This window comes from Limanda limanda, chromosome 7, assembly GCF_963576545.1.
Source record: "Limanda limanda chromosome 7, fLimLim1.1, whole genome shotgun sequence".
Classification (NCBI taxonomy): Eukaryota; Metazoa; Chordata; class Actinopteri; order Pleuronectiformes; family Pleuronectidae; genus Limanda; species Limanda limanda.
Genome location: NC_083642.1, coordinates 3,152,137 through 3,165,841, shown reverse-complemented (window position 1 = coordinate 3,165,841; position 13,705 = coordinate 3,152,137). Strand labels below are relative to the sequence as shown.

Sequence of the window (13,705 nt, the reverse complement as noted above, 5' to 3'; positions counted from 1 at the left end):
TCCATCCAGCTGCACAACACTGCAAACATCTCACAGATGTTCCGTGACTTTAAATCAAGTGATGAACAGGAAGGTCGAAGCAGATTGAATCAAAACAAGATAAACTATGATTCACTGTGATTGAATCCTCGTTAATGTGTCTGAATAGCTTCACGTGACGCAGGAGGGTTTAGTGACAGCTTCAGGATTCCTGGATCCACAGACCAACACTCACAGAGAAGAAGAACAGTCAGAGGAGCAGCTCGGGGTCTCCTGAAGATCAACCAAGCTGCACGACAACACTCACAGAGAAGAAGAACAGTCAGAGGAGCCGCTCGGGGTCTCCTGAAGATCAACCAAGCTGCACGACAACACTCACAGATCAGTCGGACGTTCTGAGACTTCAACTCCACAGGGAGGTCGATGCAGATTGAATTTGGATCAGTGAGAGGAAGCTGGTTTATCCTCCATCTCTGCAGACACACATCCTCATCTTCATCCTCATCCTCATCTTCATCCTGACACCATGACGGTGGAGCCTGACTCAAAGTGATGTTCTGCTGCAGTCAACAATCCTTCTCTCTCTCTCTCTCTCTCTCTCTCTCTCTCTCTCTCTCTCTCTCTCTCTCTCTCTCTCTCTCTCTCTCTCTCTCTCTCTCTCTCTCTCTCTCTCTCTCTCTCTCTCTCTCTCTCTCTCTCTCTCTCTCTCTCCTGTGAGGAATGAAGAAGCGGCTCGGACTCACATGTCACTTCCTCCTGCTGCTTGTTCCCTTTTCTCTCTGCTGGCAAAACACAAAACCATCAAACCCATTTTCTCTGCAGCTGAATGTGAACAAGAGGATCAGGGCTGAGAGGAAGGGGGGGGTGAGAGGGGGAGGGGGGGCATCGGGCCCTGTGCAAAACCCCAGAATCCCTGCGCCCGTGGGCCGGTGTCGGTCCGCCCTTTGCAGGACTCACACGCAGCAGGAGACACACAAACACACACTTTGAATCTGAGAAAAAACACACAAAGACAATGAAGCGTCCGAGGCTTCGCGACACTTTCCTGCTGAAACACAACGATCCGCGGTGTCGGTGTCGATCTGCAGCGAAACACACCGAACCGAACCGAACCCAGGACAACCCCCACCCAGACCCCAGACCCCCATCCAGACCCCCACTCACCTCATGTGTGCGTGGAGAGGACCCTGTGGAGAGGACACTGTCCGGAGCAGCTCCGTCTCCTGCAGCCTCCCTCCTCTGTTTGGGTTCAGGAGGAGTGATGATGTCATTGTATGGAATTGCATTACCCGCCCCATTCTTCCTCTGCTGGTCATAGGCTGCCCCATGCTGCCAAACATGACTTCAGCTCCCCCCACCCCACCCCCCCCACATGATGATGGATTCTAGGGTCAGGGACTAGAAACTGTTTGTTTGTTTGTGGATGAGAGATGAGAGTTTAATTTATACAATAATATTGTCTTTTGCACACTTTGTCTACATATTCTTACACTCATAGTATATTATATTACCTATTGTATAGTCAAATACTTATATTCATACCTCTACTATATATCATATATTATATCATACTCTCTGTATATTCTTTGTATACATAAGTCTATATACACATATTTATACATGTGTACATGTTATAATTACTATTATTATATCACTATTACTATTATATATATATTGCTGCCATTATTACTATATACTGCTTTTATATTGGTATAATTACTATCATATATAAATATATATTATGTTATATTATATACTATATATACTGTACTATTCTTAATTACTGTCTAACAATAACATTACCATCATATCATCAGTACTATTACCATCATCTTGCCACTGCACCTTATCTACCTATTTTATTTTATTTTATCTTGTGCTTCTGTTTTTTATTCTTTCTACCTCAATATTTTTTATTTTATTCTATTGTATTGTATTTTATTGTATTCAAATATACCGGCTGTTATGACGACTTAATTTCCCTTCGGGGATGAATAAAATAATCTATCTATCTATCTATCTATCTATCTATCTATCTATCTATCTATCTATCTATCTATCTATCTATCTATCTATCTATCTATCTATCTATCTATCTATCTATCTATCTATCTATCTATCTATCTATCTATCTATCTATCTATCTATCTATCTATCTATCTATCTATCTATCTATCTATCTATCTATCTATCTATCTATCTATCTATCTATCTATCTATCTATCTATCTATCTATCTATCTATCTATCTATCTATCTATCTATCTATCTATCTATCTATCTATCTATCTATCTATCTATCTATCTATCTATCTATCTATCTATCTATCTATCTATCTATCTATCTATCTATCTATCTATCTATCTATCTATCTATCTATCTATCTATCTATCTATCTATCTATCTATCTATCTATCTATCTATCTATCATCTATCTATCTATCTATCTATCTAATCTAAAGTGGGAATTACAGTTTAAGAACAATTTAACCCACAACAGAATAAAAAAGGAAAACAGAATAAATACAGCTCCAGGAAGAAGTAGAATAGTCTGTTAGAGATGATCTGTCAATCAAAGGTCAAATCAGTGTCTTGTGTGATTGTTTTCACGTTTAATAACACAACCTTCATTCTCACAGAGTGGTTTTGTTGTATATATGTACTTTATATCACATAAAGAAGAACGTCACACGTCCATTTTTCCTCTTTCTGCGTAAAAATACATTTCAGAGATCAGGTTCAGCCTGAACTCATTATATCAAATCAATCATTTGCCCAGAATTTGTCTTTTTAAGGGATTCAATTCACTGTGTTTGTTTCTGTAGCTCCTCAACAACTGAACCCTAAAATGTCAAATCATACATGTGAAGTGTTTTACTACAAATACGAATATTAAATAATAAATAATATACGAATTACAGTTTAAGAGAAATTTAACCCACAACAGAATAAAAGAGGAAACAGAATAAATACAGCTCCAGGAAGAAGCAGCACAGTCTGTGTGTGTCTGTCAGAGATGATCTGTCAATCAAAGGTCAAATCAGTGTCGTGTGTGATTGTTAACACAACCTGCACAGAGGAGTTTAGTTTATATAAAGTACTTTATAGCAGGTACGTGAAGAAGAACGTCACACGTCCATTTTTCCTCTTTCTGCGTAAAAACACATTTCACAGTTCAGAACTCATCACATCAAATCAATCATTTCCCCAGAATTTAACTTTTTATACAATAAAATTCACTGTGTTGTCACAGAAATGTCAAATCATATATAGATGTGAAGTGTTTTACTACGAACTTAACTTGGGCGTTTTAAAATGTAAATTAGGCAGAGCAGCCACACACTAGTCATTTTTCTGTATTAAAGATAATCGCTATGTTCTTTTTTAGTCACTGAATATTTTCTTCACTTATAAACATTATATTTTCATGTCTCCTCGCTACAAGTCTTAAAACACAGAAACCCCAAAAGACAGTGAAATTACAGATCTGTATTTTACATTTAAACTAAATCCCTTTGTTTTCTAAGGACTGAACAAGTTGATATAAATCTGCAGGTTCCTGTGAAGTGTCTCATTGTGACTCCTAACACGAGCCTGTGATCCTCCTCTGAACCTGTAGGAGTCAGTGTTTTATTGGTGCCTGATTAAAACTATTTAAGGACTTTGTTCTTGAGTCTTCTTCACCTCCAACGACCTCTGACACAACATCTGGTGCAAGATTGTGGCGACAGCAGAATAACTGGTTTCCTTATCGACTCGATTCAGCGACTTGTTTTCCAAACAAACAGAACATCTGGATATTTATTACACCGTGAGCTGTGTCGATCGTGAGAAACAAGGTGAAATCGTAGTTGCTAAATCAAACCAATGAGCTGAACGACGACAGGAGAGTAAATCCTGACAGTTGAAGGTTTTAGACAATTACAGTTTGCCACGAGAAAAGTGATTTAATGAAGTCATTTGAATCTTTTGTTTTATTTAAGCATTTATCCTCATGTTTTATATGTTGGACGTGTCAGGATGTGTTTTGTGTTTGTCACAGAATGAGTTGAACCTTGATGTGAGGCCATGCAGAGTCCACAGTGCAACTCAAGTGCAGAAGACAACTTTATTTCAATGTTTTTGTTCAGTCTGACACAGTCACCAGGATTCTATTGCACCAGATTATAACAGAGTGACAAACAAAGAAGATTTCATCATCCGAGTTCCCACATCATGAGTGAACCCGGTCGTCCATGATGGAATCCACATCTCTTTCTGAAAGCTCCTGTCCTGAGGCGTCCAGGTCCCCCTGGTCCGGGTCCTCTCCGGTCAGGATGTCCATCGGGGCCTCGGCGATGGCTCTGATGGTCTGGTCCTCCAGGGCCAGCGCCGTGTCAAACTGAAGCGGCGACGGCGGGCCCTGCATCCCGTCCCCTTCCACATCCAGGTCCTGCATGACAGGGATATTTATGACATCTAAAGCTTCACAACAAACTGGTCATAGGAGACATTTGCAGTTCTGTGTATAAGCAGCCAGTCCCTTTGTGTTCGAGACAAATTCATAGAACACGAGAGAAACTAAATCTCACGGAAGCAGCACTTGAATTTAAAAAGCTGCGATAGTCTGATACTGATATCCAGAGCAGCTACAGCTCCCTCCTCAAACCGTCCTGGTCCGGTTGTTTGTTCTAAACCAGAATTTCAGTTCTTTTCCAATCTGCATGTTTTGTTTAGTCTTGTTGAATCACAATCAGGTTTGGTGTCTGTGCTAATTTCAAAGTAAAAGCACTCCTGAGAATCTGTTGACTGAATTCAATCATTTGTCATTCAAGTTTTTATTGTGGAATATTTGCAGGACGGCTTCAAAGCAGAGTGCTGGCACTTAGTTTAGTACGTAGGTCTACTTTAATCTGAGGAACTCCAGAAACCTCACGTGTCGCTCTGCAGCCGACACGTTTCCTTTGTGGACGCTCGGCTGCAACAAGATTCATAAATTCTGGAGCAGCTCATCTGTAGTAGAAACTTGATCTGCAAATCTGAGCTTAACGGCTCCACTCAGCCAGATGTCATTTGATGCCCATGAGCAGATTGAACACTTTCTCGCAGCTTGACTGAGAACAAATGGAGACTAGACTCCAACTATCTGCTGTTAGCACCAGCTCCTCTGGATGTATGGAAGGACAGGACCACCTTCCTGTGTTCCACTCCCACTCCTGTCCCACACTCAACAAACCAAATGGCTGAAACGAGCATCGTCACATCTTTGACTGATTGTTGAGTATTTAATATTAAGTATCGCACACGTTTGTTACAGAACAGCGTTAGAAGAGAGTAGTCGGGTAATAACTACGTACATCACTGAACTCTAAGGGAAGGCTCTCTGTGGGCTGGAGCTCTGCTGCACTCAGGTACATGTCTCTGCTGGCCAGGGCGAGCTGGTCCTGTGGGGGCGTTTCCTGCTCCGGCTGGAACATGGGGGGGGGCAGGGTGAGGTGAAGCGTGCAGCGGGGGTCGTCGGACTGACCCAAGTGCACCGTGCGCTCACAGGGGACGTCTTTCAGGCCGGGACACATTTTGAAAAGCACCTGATTGCCGTCCTGGTAAATGTCTGCAGGTGTCGGGGAGTCAAGGGAAATCACATCGTCGCACAAACACAAAACAGACACAACTCTTGACTGTTAATGTTACAGCTGAGGAGTCTTGAAGTAACTGATTTTGCTCAGAACAAGCACACTTGGTTTTTTCAGATTGGTCAAGAGCAACACGAGTATTTGGAGTTTAATCACCGAGTGTCTGAGCCGATACTGAGAAAACAACTGTTAATCTAGTTTGAATTAAAAACATTAAAGCACACGGCTAGACATACAATATTTTGGGTTCATTAATAAAAGGCGAGTTGGGAAAGGATTTTGTTCCTTCCAACTGAAATGATGAACCCCATATTAACTCTGGGAGAAATCAACAGACCACAGGAAGGAGTTCATGTCGGCTCTATTTGAAACCAACAGCTACAACAAGCTGGTGGTCTTGATTCCAAGCCAAAAGGATGATGACTCACACTAGGGTCAGTTCTCCTTCCATTCAATAGAGAAATGTGTGGATTCTTGTGTGGAAACAGATCAAACTACTGGTTGAGGATACGTGAGACACAGTGCCGGGTCATAGGCAGGCAGGGGTTGATGCAGCGGGTTCCCTCCACGAACGAGATGCACTTCTCGTACACGGTTCTCGAGTTCGGCTGCAACAGAGGAAACAAGAGTCAGATGAAGTCGATGCAGAAAACACAAGAAGAATGTTGTAAAATGTGGTCAAATAAACAATAAACACGACCAGACACCAGCACTTAGAGTGAGAACCTTTGTGCTACAGTGACCTGACAGTAGTTTCATGTGCTGCTGATGAGACCCACCTGAAGACCTCTGACGATAATACCATCATCTTGCCACTGCACCTTATCTTTTATTTATCTTGTGTTTCTGTTTTTTATTCTTTCTACCTCAATATTTTTTATTTTATTCTATTGTATTCTATTGTATTGTATTCAAATATACCGGCTGCTATGACGACTTAATTTCCCTTCGGGGATGAATAAAGTAATCTATCTATCTATCCATCTATCTATCAATCCATCTATCCATCTATCCATCTATCAATTATGGGTTTGAAATGATAGTTTAACGAAACTAGATATCTGAGAATATCACCGTACGTGCCGATAAAATGGATTCATAAATAACGGTGGGTTGCAAAAGGATTGTGTTCCTTCCAACTGAAATGATGAACCCCATATTAACTCTGGGAGAAATCAACAGACCACAGGAAGGAGTTCCTGTCGGCTCTATTTGAAACCAACAGCTACAACAAGCTGGTGGTCTTGATTCAAAGCCAAAAGAACGATGACTCAATAGATAAAATACACAATGTACATTTTATAAACAAAGACATTACTCAAGTGGTGGAGCATATTTACCAGATCTACGTCTTTTGACACGTTTTCAAATGTCCAACAGTCCGTTCACGTTCTCAAATGTGAGGATTCAAAACTAAACATTTAAAGAAATATCCTCGTGGCATTAACGTAATACCATATTTGTTTTTGTCTTGCTAGCTACATCTACTCTCTAGTGAGAACCTTTGTGCTACAGTGACCTGACAGTAGTTTAATGTGCTGCTGATGAGACCCACCTGAAGACCCCCGTCCGTCACGGCCTGCCTCCGCTCCCTCAGCTGCCGATGCAGCAGAGCTTCCACGCCGTACCGACGACGGTATCGACGCAGAGCTTTGAGCTTCTTCAGGTTCTCCCTTTCCTTGGTGGACAGCCCTTCAGGACCCGTCAGCAGACCGCTCCCTGTTAGAGACATGAGCAGATATCAGTGAGGCTCTGAGGACATGAATGGGAGTGAAAACAAACTGTTGAACAGCAAGTTAAAGAAAACAATGTTTATAGTTGTGTGATTTACCGAGAGATTCATGCTCCACTTTGCGGTTGTGCAGGTATCGGCGCTTCTTCTCCTTCAGCAGGTGCTGCAGGCGTTTGAACTGGTCGATGTAGAGAGACTGGAGCCGGATGAGCTTCTCCCGGGTGATGAGAGCCACCTCCTCTGCTGTGTAGACACCTGCATGTCTACAGGACAACAAATACTTTAGTTCACAAGTTCAGCGACCAGTAAAAGATCCACCTGCTCGGTGCAGCTCCTCCAACCAGCTCCATGAGTCTGAAGACACCAACTGGGTTAAGACCTGTGACTGTCCACTCAGGTGCAGCTGTGTGAGTGAGCACGGCTGGGAGCAACCACCCATCAGGCCCTGGTGGTGAAGAACCAGTCGACTCACTGGGACCAGTGGCAGCCGTCCAGCTGTGTGTGATGCTGCTGAGAACGTGACCATTCAGTTTCTTTAGGGTTGTGGTTTTGAGTTCAATTGTTACAGCTGCTACTCGGTGTCACTTTCCCTTTTGGAAAGTTGTTTTCGGTTCATTGTTGATAAATTACTATTGTTTGTTTATTCATGTTGACTTCTGGTCGTCAAACTGATTTAAAATTAAACTGCTGATTAAATTTCACAATAAGAAAATGTTTTGAAATATTAGTTTAACAAAACTAGATATCTGAAAATATCACCGTACGCGACGATTAAGTGGATTCATAAATAACGGTGGAGCGGGAAAGGATTTTGTTCCTTCCAACTGAAATGATGAACCCCATATTAACTCTGGGAGAAATCAACAGACCACAGGAAGGAGTTCATGTCGGCTCTATTTGAAACCAACAGCTACAACAAGCTGGTGGTCTTGATTCCAAGCCAAAAGATATAACACAAGGTACAGTTTATAGACAAAAACATTACCTCGAGTGGTGGAGCGTATTTACCAGATCTACGTCTTTTGAGACATTTTCAAATGTCAAAGAGTCCGTTCACGTTCTCAAATGTGAGGATTCAAAACTAAACATTTAAAGAAATATCTTCTTTGCTTTACGAAAATATAATATTGGTTTGTGTGGAATCGAGCCGGCTCCATCTACCACTAGTGATACGTTTCGGCCTGAATCTTTAATGATGACGTTTAACAGCTAAAACTATAATGGTTTTGAGTTCAGTTGTTACAGCTGCTGCTCGGTGTCACTTTCCCTTTTGAAAAGTTGTTTTCAGTTCATTGTTCATAAATTACTATTGGTTGTTTATTCATCTGTTGCCCAGGATTCTTTTTCACTGGGTTATTTATATTATTACTCCCCTGGAATGTAACAGACCTTTTACAACATTTGATAATATGCAGCGTGTTCTATGGGCTTAATATTAATTAAATAAAACACACATTGCAGTTTTATACTTTTAAAAACGATAGTTTGTTTAAATTTCACAATAAGAATTTCCCCCCCCAAAGATTTAATATTCACGTTTGGTTTTCCATGATCTGTTTGTGGCCATTTCACCATCTGCGGTTAATTTGAATATTTGTAAGTTTCCGCCCAGTTCCTCCATTTTGTGTTTCTTAGTTTGCATAATGAATTTTCATCTTAATTTATTCACCTACCAGCTAAAAACTAGAAATCTGCTCAGAATGTATTTGAACCATCAGCTGACACACATTGCTTGATGCAGATAATTGAGGGTTTGAGCTGATGAGCAGAAAGATGCTCGACAGTGTGAAGTCACAGCAGAACGTGCTGGGCGGTTCCATGAGTCCACGTACTTTAAAGGATCCTCGTGATCACTGTCAACACTGTCGGCTTCACTGTCGGGGTCTCCTCTCCACGTCTGGTCCAGAACCAGGGGTCCCTGGTCCTCGTCGCTCAGACTGTCTTCATCTGCACAGAGAGGAAACTGTTACACATCAGATTTACTTCTACACATCTCCCCTAGCTTCACAAGATTCATATCACGGGGTTAACAAAGTATTAATCAGACTGAACTTGACCATTTACCTACAACTCGACTTCCTTCTGAACGACCTCCTTCAAGGCCGTGTGTCTCAGCGCGGTTGAAGCCACTGAGCTGAGACAGCAGTGTCTCTGGGGACGGAGCGGACGCCGCCTTCCTGGTCTGAGCCCGCAGAGCCATGGCGTTCCTGCGAGCGTGTTCTGCACAGAGCATCGCGCTGGACAACACACAGAAGTCAGACAGGTGCTTGGTGTTTTCTCAGGTGTCATCAAGCAGGAGACATTTGAGACTCCATCTTCTACTCACCCTTCTTTCTTGTCTACTTTGGGCGCGGCGTTGGGACAGCGCTTGCCGTTCTTGGAGGACACGTAGCTGCACTGCTTGTACGGCGCCGTCTTGTCCTCCAGGATGTGCTTGAGGCAGAAGTCCAGGCCTTCCAGGCGGGGGTGGGAGCATGGTCGCTGGGTGAAGGAGCAGGCCTGGGGCTCCTGGGGTCGGGGGGGCTGGGCCACCCGGTTCCGACTGGACGGCAAAACGTGGATTCGAATCCTGTTCATTGTTACTCTGCAAAAATTAAACAGGAAGGGATTTGGATTATTATTACAAAACTCCCTCGTTCAAGCTTCGCTAATTTCAACATTTGCTGCTTTTCTGTCTTGGAAGACGCACACTTACACCAATTATAAGTCTATATACACATATTTATACATGTGTACATGTTATAATTATTATTATTATATTACTATTATATATACTGTTGCTGCCATTATTACTATATACTGCTATTATATTGGTATAATTACTATCATATATAAAGTTATATTATAACTATATATACTGTACTATTTTTATATACTGTCTAACGATAACAATACCATCATATCATCAGTACTATTACCATCATCTTGCCACTGCACCTTATATTTTATTTATCTTGTGTTTCTGTTTTTTATTCTTTCAACCTCAATATTTTTTTATTTTATTCTATTGTATTTTATTGTATTCAAATATACCGGCTGCTATGACGACTTAATTTCCCTTCGGGGACGAATAAAGTAATCTATCTATCTATCTATCTATCTATCTATCTATCTATCTATCAATTATGGGTTTGAAATGATAGTTTAACAAGACTAGAAATCTGAGAATATCACCGGACTGGCCGATAAAATGGATTCATAAATAAAAGGCGTGTTGGAAAATGATTGTGTTCCTTCCAACTGAAATGATGAACCCCATATTAACTCTGGGAGAAATCAACAGACCACAGGAAGGAGTTCATGTCGGCTCTATTTGAAACCAACAGCTACAACAAGCTGGTGGTCTTGATTCAAAGCCAAAAGGACGGTGACTCAATAGATAAAACACACAATGTACATTTTATAAACAAAGACATTACTCAAGTGGTGGAGCATATTTACCAGATCTACGTCTTTTGACACGTTTTCAAATGTCAAACAGTCCGTTCACGTTCTCAAATGTGAGGATCAAAACTAAACATTTAAAGAAATATCCTCGTGGCATTAACGTAATACAATATTAGTTTTTGTCTTGCTAGCTACATCTACGACAAGTGAAACAAACTAAAGCTGATAAGTTTCTGCCTGAAACTTTAATGTTAACGTTTAACAGATAAAAACAATAACGGTATAATATGTGTTGGATCAGAGGTACACCAGCTGCTAATGAAAGCTGAACATGAATCTCTCCGGCCTCGTGTGGACGAAGGCCGACACTTGAAAACGTGGCAAAGGTTAAAGTTCAATATCAAACTGCAGCGGATCTGAAAACACGTTAGAATCCAGAATGGGTATTTTGATTTTGTATTTTGCAGGTTTTACACGATTTTACACGGAATTTGGTTTGTCGAATTTGTGCAAATTTACATACAATTCGCACGGTGGGGTTGTGCAATATGTTGAGAACCAACGTGGCTTTTATTTAGCCGTTAAACAAACTGCGTGCAAAGGTCACAGCCGATAAGAGTTTGTTATTTGAAGCTGTCTGATATTAATATGAAATAGTAGTTACAGTGTAATAACAGCTGTAGGAACACACCACGTGTTATTTATCATTAATACATTAAAGTGCGCAGGTGAGCTAGCACGGAATCAAACAGAACCGGTCAGAACCGGTTCGGCCCGGACGGAGACCCGGAGTCTCCAGGAGAGACCGACCCCAGAGGGACATGTCCCCCCGGGTTGAACACGTGTCCCCGGGCATCGAGCCTCGCGTCAACCCGCCTCTCCGCTGCGTCACTCCCAGGCGATGGGGGGGGGGGACCCGCCATCTTGGATTAGCCACAGCTAACGCTAGCAATCCGCTAATTCTCCCCGTTCCGCGGGCGGGAGGCGAGTTGTACCGGGCCCGTGGTGAGTGCGGGTCCGGCGGCTCTCCACCCGTCGCACCGGGCGAGGCAGCACCGACACAACCCGGGTGGAACTGACGGTTTCACGGCTCTTACCTCGCGTCGGTTGATCGCCTTCCTCCCGCTGCTGCAGCTCTGCTTACACTGCCGCTCCGCCCCGCCCCCGCCGGGCTCCCACTGGCCGAGTCGCCCCGCCCCTAGGCTTCCTCATTGGCTGAGCGAGCCGCCACTCAAAAACCTGCAGCCACTTCACCCAGGCAAAAGTTTGAAAACACGAAAAACAAAAGCAACGGGCGTTTTTTTCTTAAAATATTTATTGACTTTAATTGAGAATAAAGCAACCACATGATATCAAAAAGACAGTGTTCACATACACTCCTGCTCAACAGCTTTAAAACACCTCCACTGGTTCCTATTGACAACTGAGCCATTTAGAGTCAGCAAATAACCGTAAATGCTGTAAATGTACGAAGTAAAGTGCCAGGGTGTAATTTCCTGCATCACTGAAGTAAAGTCATCCGCAAAAGTAAATGCAAACTATTGCTGCAGATCAAGCCAGCAACTTACACACGTCTCTGCAGAACACAACAGCCTCTGATGGATTATTAGTTCATTGCTCTCCTGCAGAAAGTTTATGTCAGAGTTGTGAGAGAAAGAACAGGAAACCCAGCAGACATGTTGTTTGGTCAGGGGTTCATCCTGCAGCTAAATAATGATCCCAAAACACGACAGACGCTGGCTTCAAATGGTCAAAGAGCAGAACTGTCTGCATGTTTAGATCCAGGTGATTTGGGATTAAAGCAAACAAATGCAACTTATTTGTGGTACTTTCTGCATCGAAACTTCCCACACTATGGTAAAAGTCCATTGTAGAACGAACCCAGTGTGTTCTGCTGCCGAGGGACTCGACACATTTCATAATTAAGGTTAAAGGAGGACACAGTTTACGGAGTCAATCTCAGCAACAACTTGCGCAGTGGAGGTGTTCTAAAACGTCTGACCGGTGGAGTAAAACCTTTAAACTAAAACAAAACAAAACAAAAATCCCATAACGTTTCATTTCCAGACCTGAGTGTCACTGAAAACACCAAGACATGAAAAAACAGGAAACTTATTGTAGCAATGTGATTTTGCATTGATAGGTTGCATGAGTGTCTTCTGTTTTTCTCACATATGGATTTATTTTAAAAATGTGTGTCCTTTTGTACGACCTTTTCACAGCATAAAGTTAATACTTAGACGGGAAGATTTGTCCGGATCCAAAACAGAAAAGTTATTAAATGGCAATGATATATTGGACATCCACTCTAATAATAGTCTAACCACAATACATGTAACACATGGTCAGTTGCATTGTAGGCAATCCTACTGAGATAAATATTCAGTGCATTTACTGTTTCCCTGTTACAATAACTAATAAAACCTCTGCTGCCTGAGCAAAGAGCTGTACTCTTTCCGCACAATTTCCATTGAGCAAGGGAACAAAAATATTTTACAATTGTATGGCTGATTTGTTGTACTGCATTACTGTGAACCGCCTAAAAACAAATATGTTTTTCATTACAAACCGAAACAAACAGAACGCAGGTTAAAAGCAGTAATACTATACAATCAAAACCATATAAAGCTTAATATGAATGAAATATACAGATGATACCCGATTTTCTTGGCAAAAAAGTAGCACCTCTTTCACTATTTTAGATCCAACACAAAATGTTAACATTGATTCAGATTAATTACAGTATTATGCTTCATGCAAATGACCGTACTGTAGTGGAGGTATGAGGAGAACCTGTCTGCCGTGTATGACGTCACAACTAAAAGAACACATGTAAACATTATGATGAGTCATGGCGTGTAAAGGGATTAAACTGAAGATGCACGGTATGGAGTCAAAAGACATATTTAACATGACTAATTTAGACCAGAATGAATTGACACTGCATACACTGTGGTTTACAAATGCAAATACATCCCAAAAAGGAAATGCATAC

At 41.8% G+C, this 13,705-nt stretch overlaps 1 protein-coding gene and 4 non-coding genes across 5 annotated transcripts; all 5 read right to left on the bottom strand.

Moving 5' to 3' along the window:
* Nucleotides 1-4,068: 4,068 nt before the first annotated feature.
* kansl2 (KAT8 regulatory NSL complex subunit 2) lies at nucleotides 4,069-11,848 on the bottom strand. Its single transcript, XM_061074490.1, has 9 exons — nucleotides 11,808-11,848; nucleotides 9,650-9,907; nucleotides 9,388-9,560; nucleotides 9,156-9,270; nucleotides 7,423-7,586; nucleotides 7,147-7,310; nucleotides 6,103-6,199; nucleotides 5,316-5,569; nucleotides 4,069-4,411 (listed from the first exon to the last, which is right to left on the bottom strand). Exons 2-9 carry the CDS (start codon nucleotides 9,898-9,900, stop codon nucleotides 4,193-4,195), a joined length of 1,437 nt encoding a protein of 478 aa, XP_060930473.1. The 5' UTR covers nucleotides 9,901-9,907; nucleotides 11,808-11,848; the 3' UTR covers nucleotides 4,069-4,192.
* Nucleotides 5,869-6,003, bottom strand: LOC133007921 (small nucleolar RNA SNORA2/SNORA34 family). The gene has a single exon (XR_009680212.1). It is a non-coding gene; the product is annotated as a small nucleolar RNA SNORA2/SNORA34 family (small nucleolar RNA).
* On the bottom strand, nucleotides 6,716-6,850 carry LOC133007918 (small nucleolar RNA SNORA2/SNORA34 family). The gene has a single exon (XR_009680209.1). It is a non-coding gene; the product is annotated as a small nucleolar RNA SNORA2/SNORA34 family (small nucleolar RNA).
* On the bottom strand, nucleotides 8,133-8,267 carry LOC133007920 (small nucleolar RNA SNORA2/SNORA34 family). Its single transcript, XR_009680211.1, has one exon. It is a non-coding gene; the product is annotated as a small nucleolar RNA SNORA2/SNORA34 family (small nucleolar RNA).
* Nucleotides 10,549-10,683, bottom strand: LOC133007919 (small nucleolar RNA SNORA2/SNORA34 family). The gene has a single exon (XR_009680210.1). It is a non-coding gene; the product is annotated as a small nucleolar RNA SNORA2/SNORA34 family (small nucleolar RNA).
* Nucleotides 11,849-13,705: the final 1,857 nt, after the last annotated feature.

What these genes read in the sequence shown, in the direction of transcription:
- kansl2 (XM_061074490.1), bottom strand. Translation starts at nt 9,900, where the DNA reads ATGAACAGGATTCGAATCCACGTTTTGCCGTCCAGTCGGAACCGGGTG. An exon ending in GATCACGAGGATCCTTTAAA is followed by an intron (nt 7,587 to 9,155) that starts GTACGTGGACTC and finishes GTTGTCCTGTAG; the next exon opens with ACATGCAGGTGTCTACACAG. An exon ending in TTCCCTTAGAGTTCAGTGAT is followed by an intron (nt 4,412 to 5,315) that starts GTACGTAGTTAT and finishes CCTGTCATGCAG; the next exon opens with GACCTGGATGTGGAAGGGGA.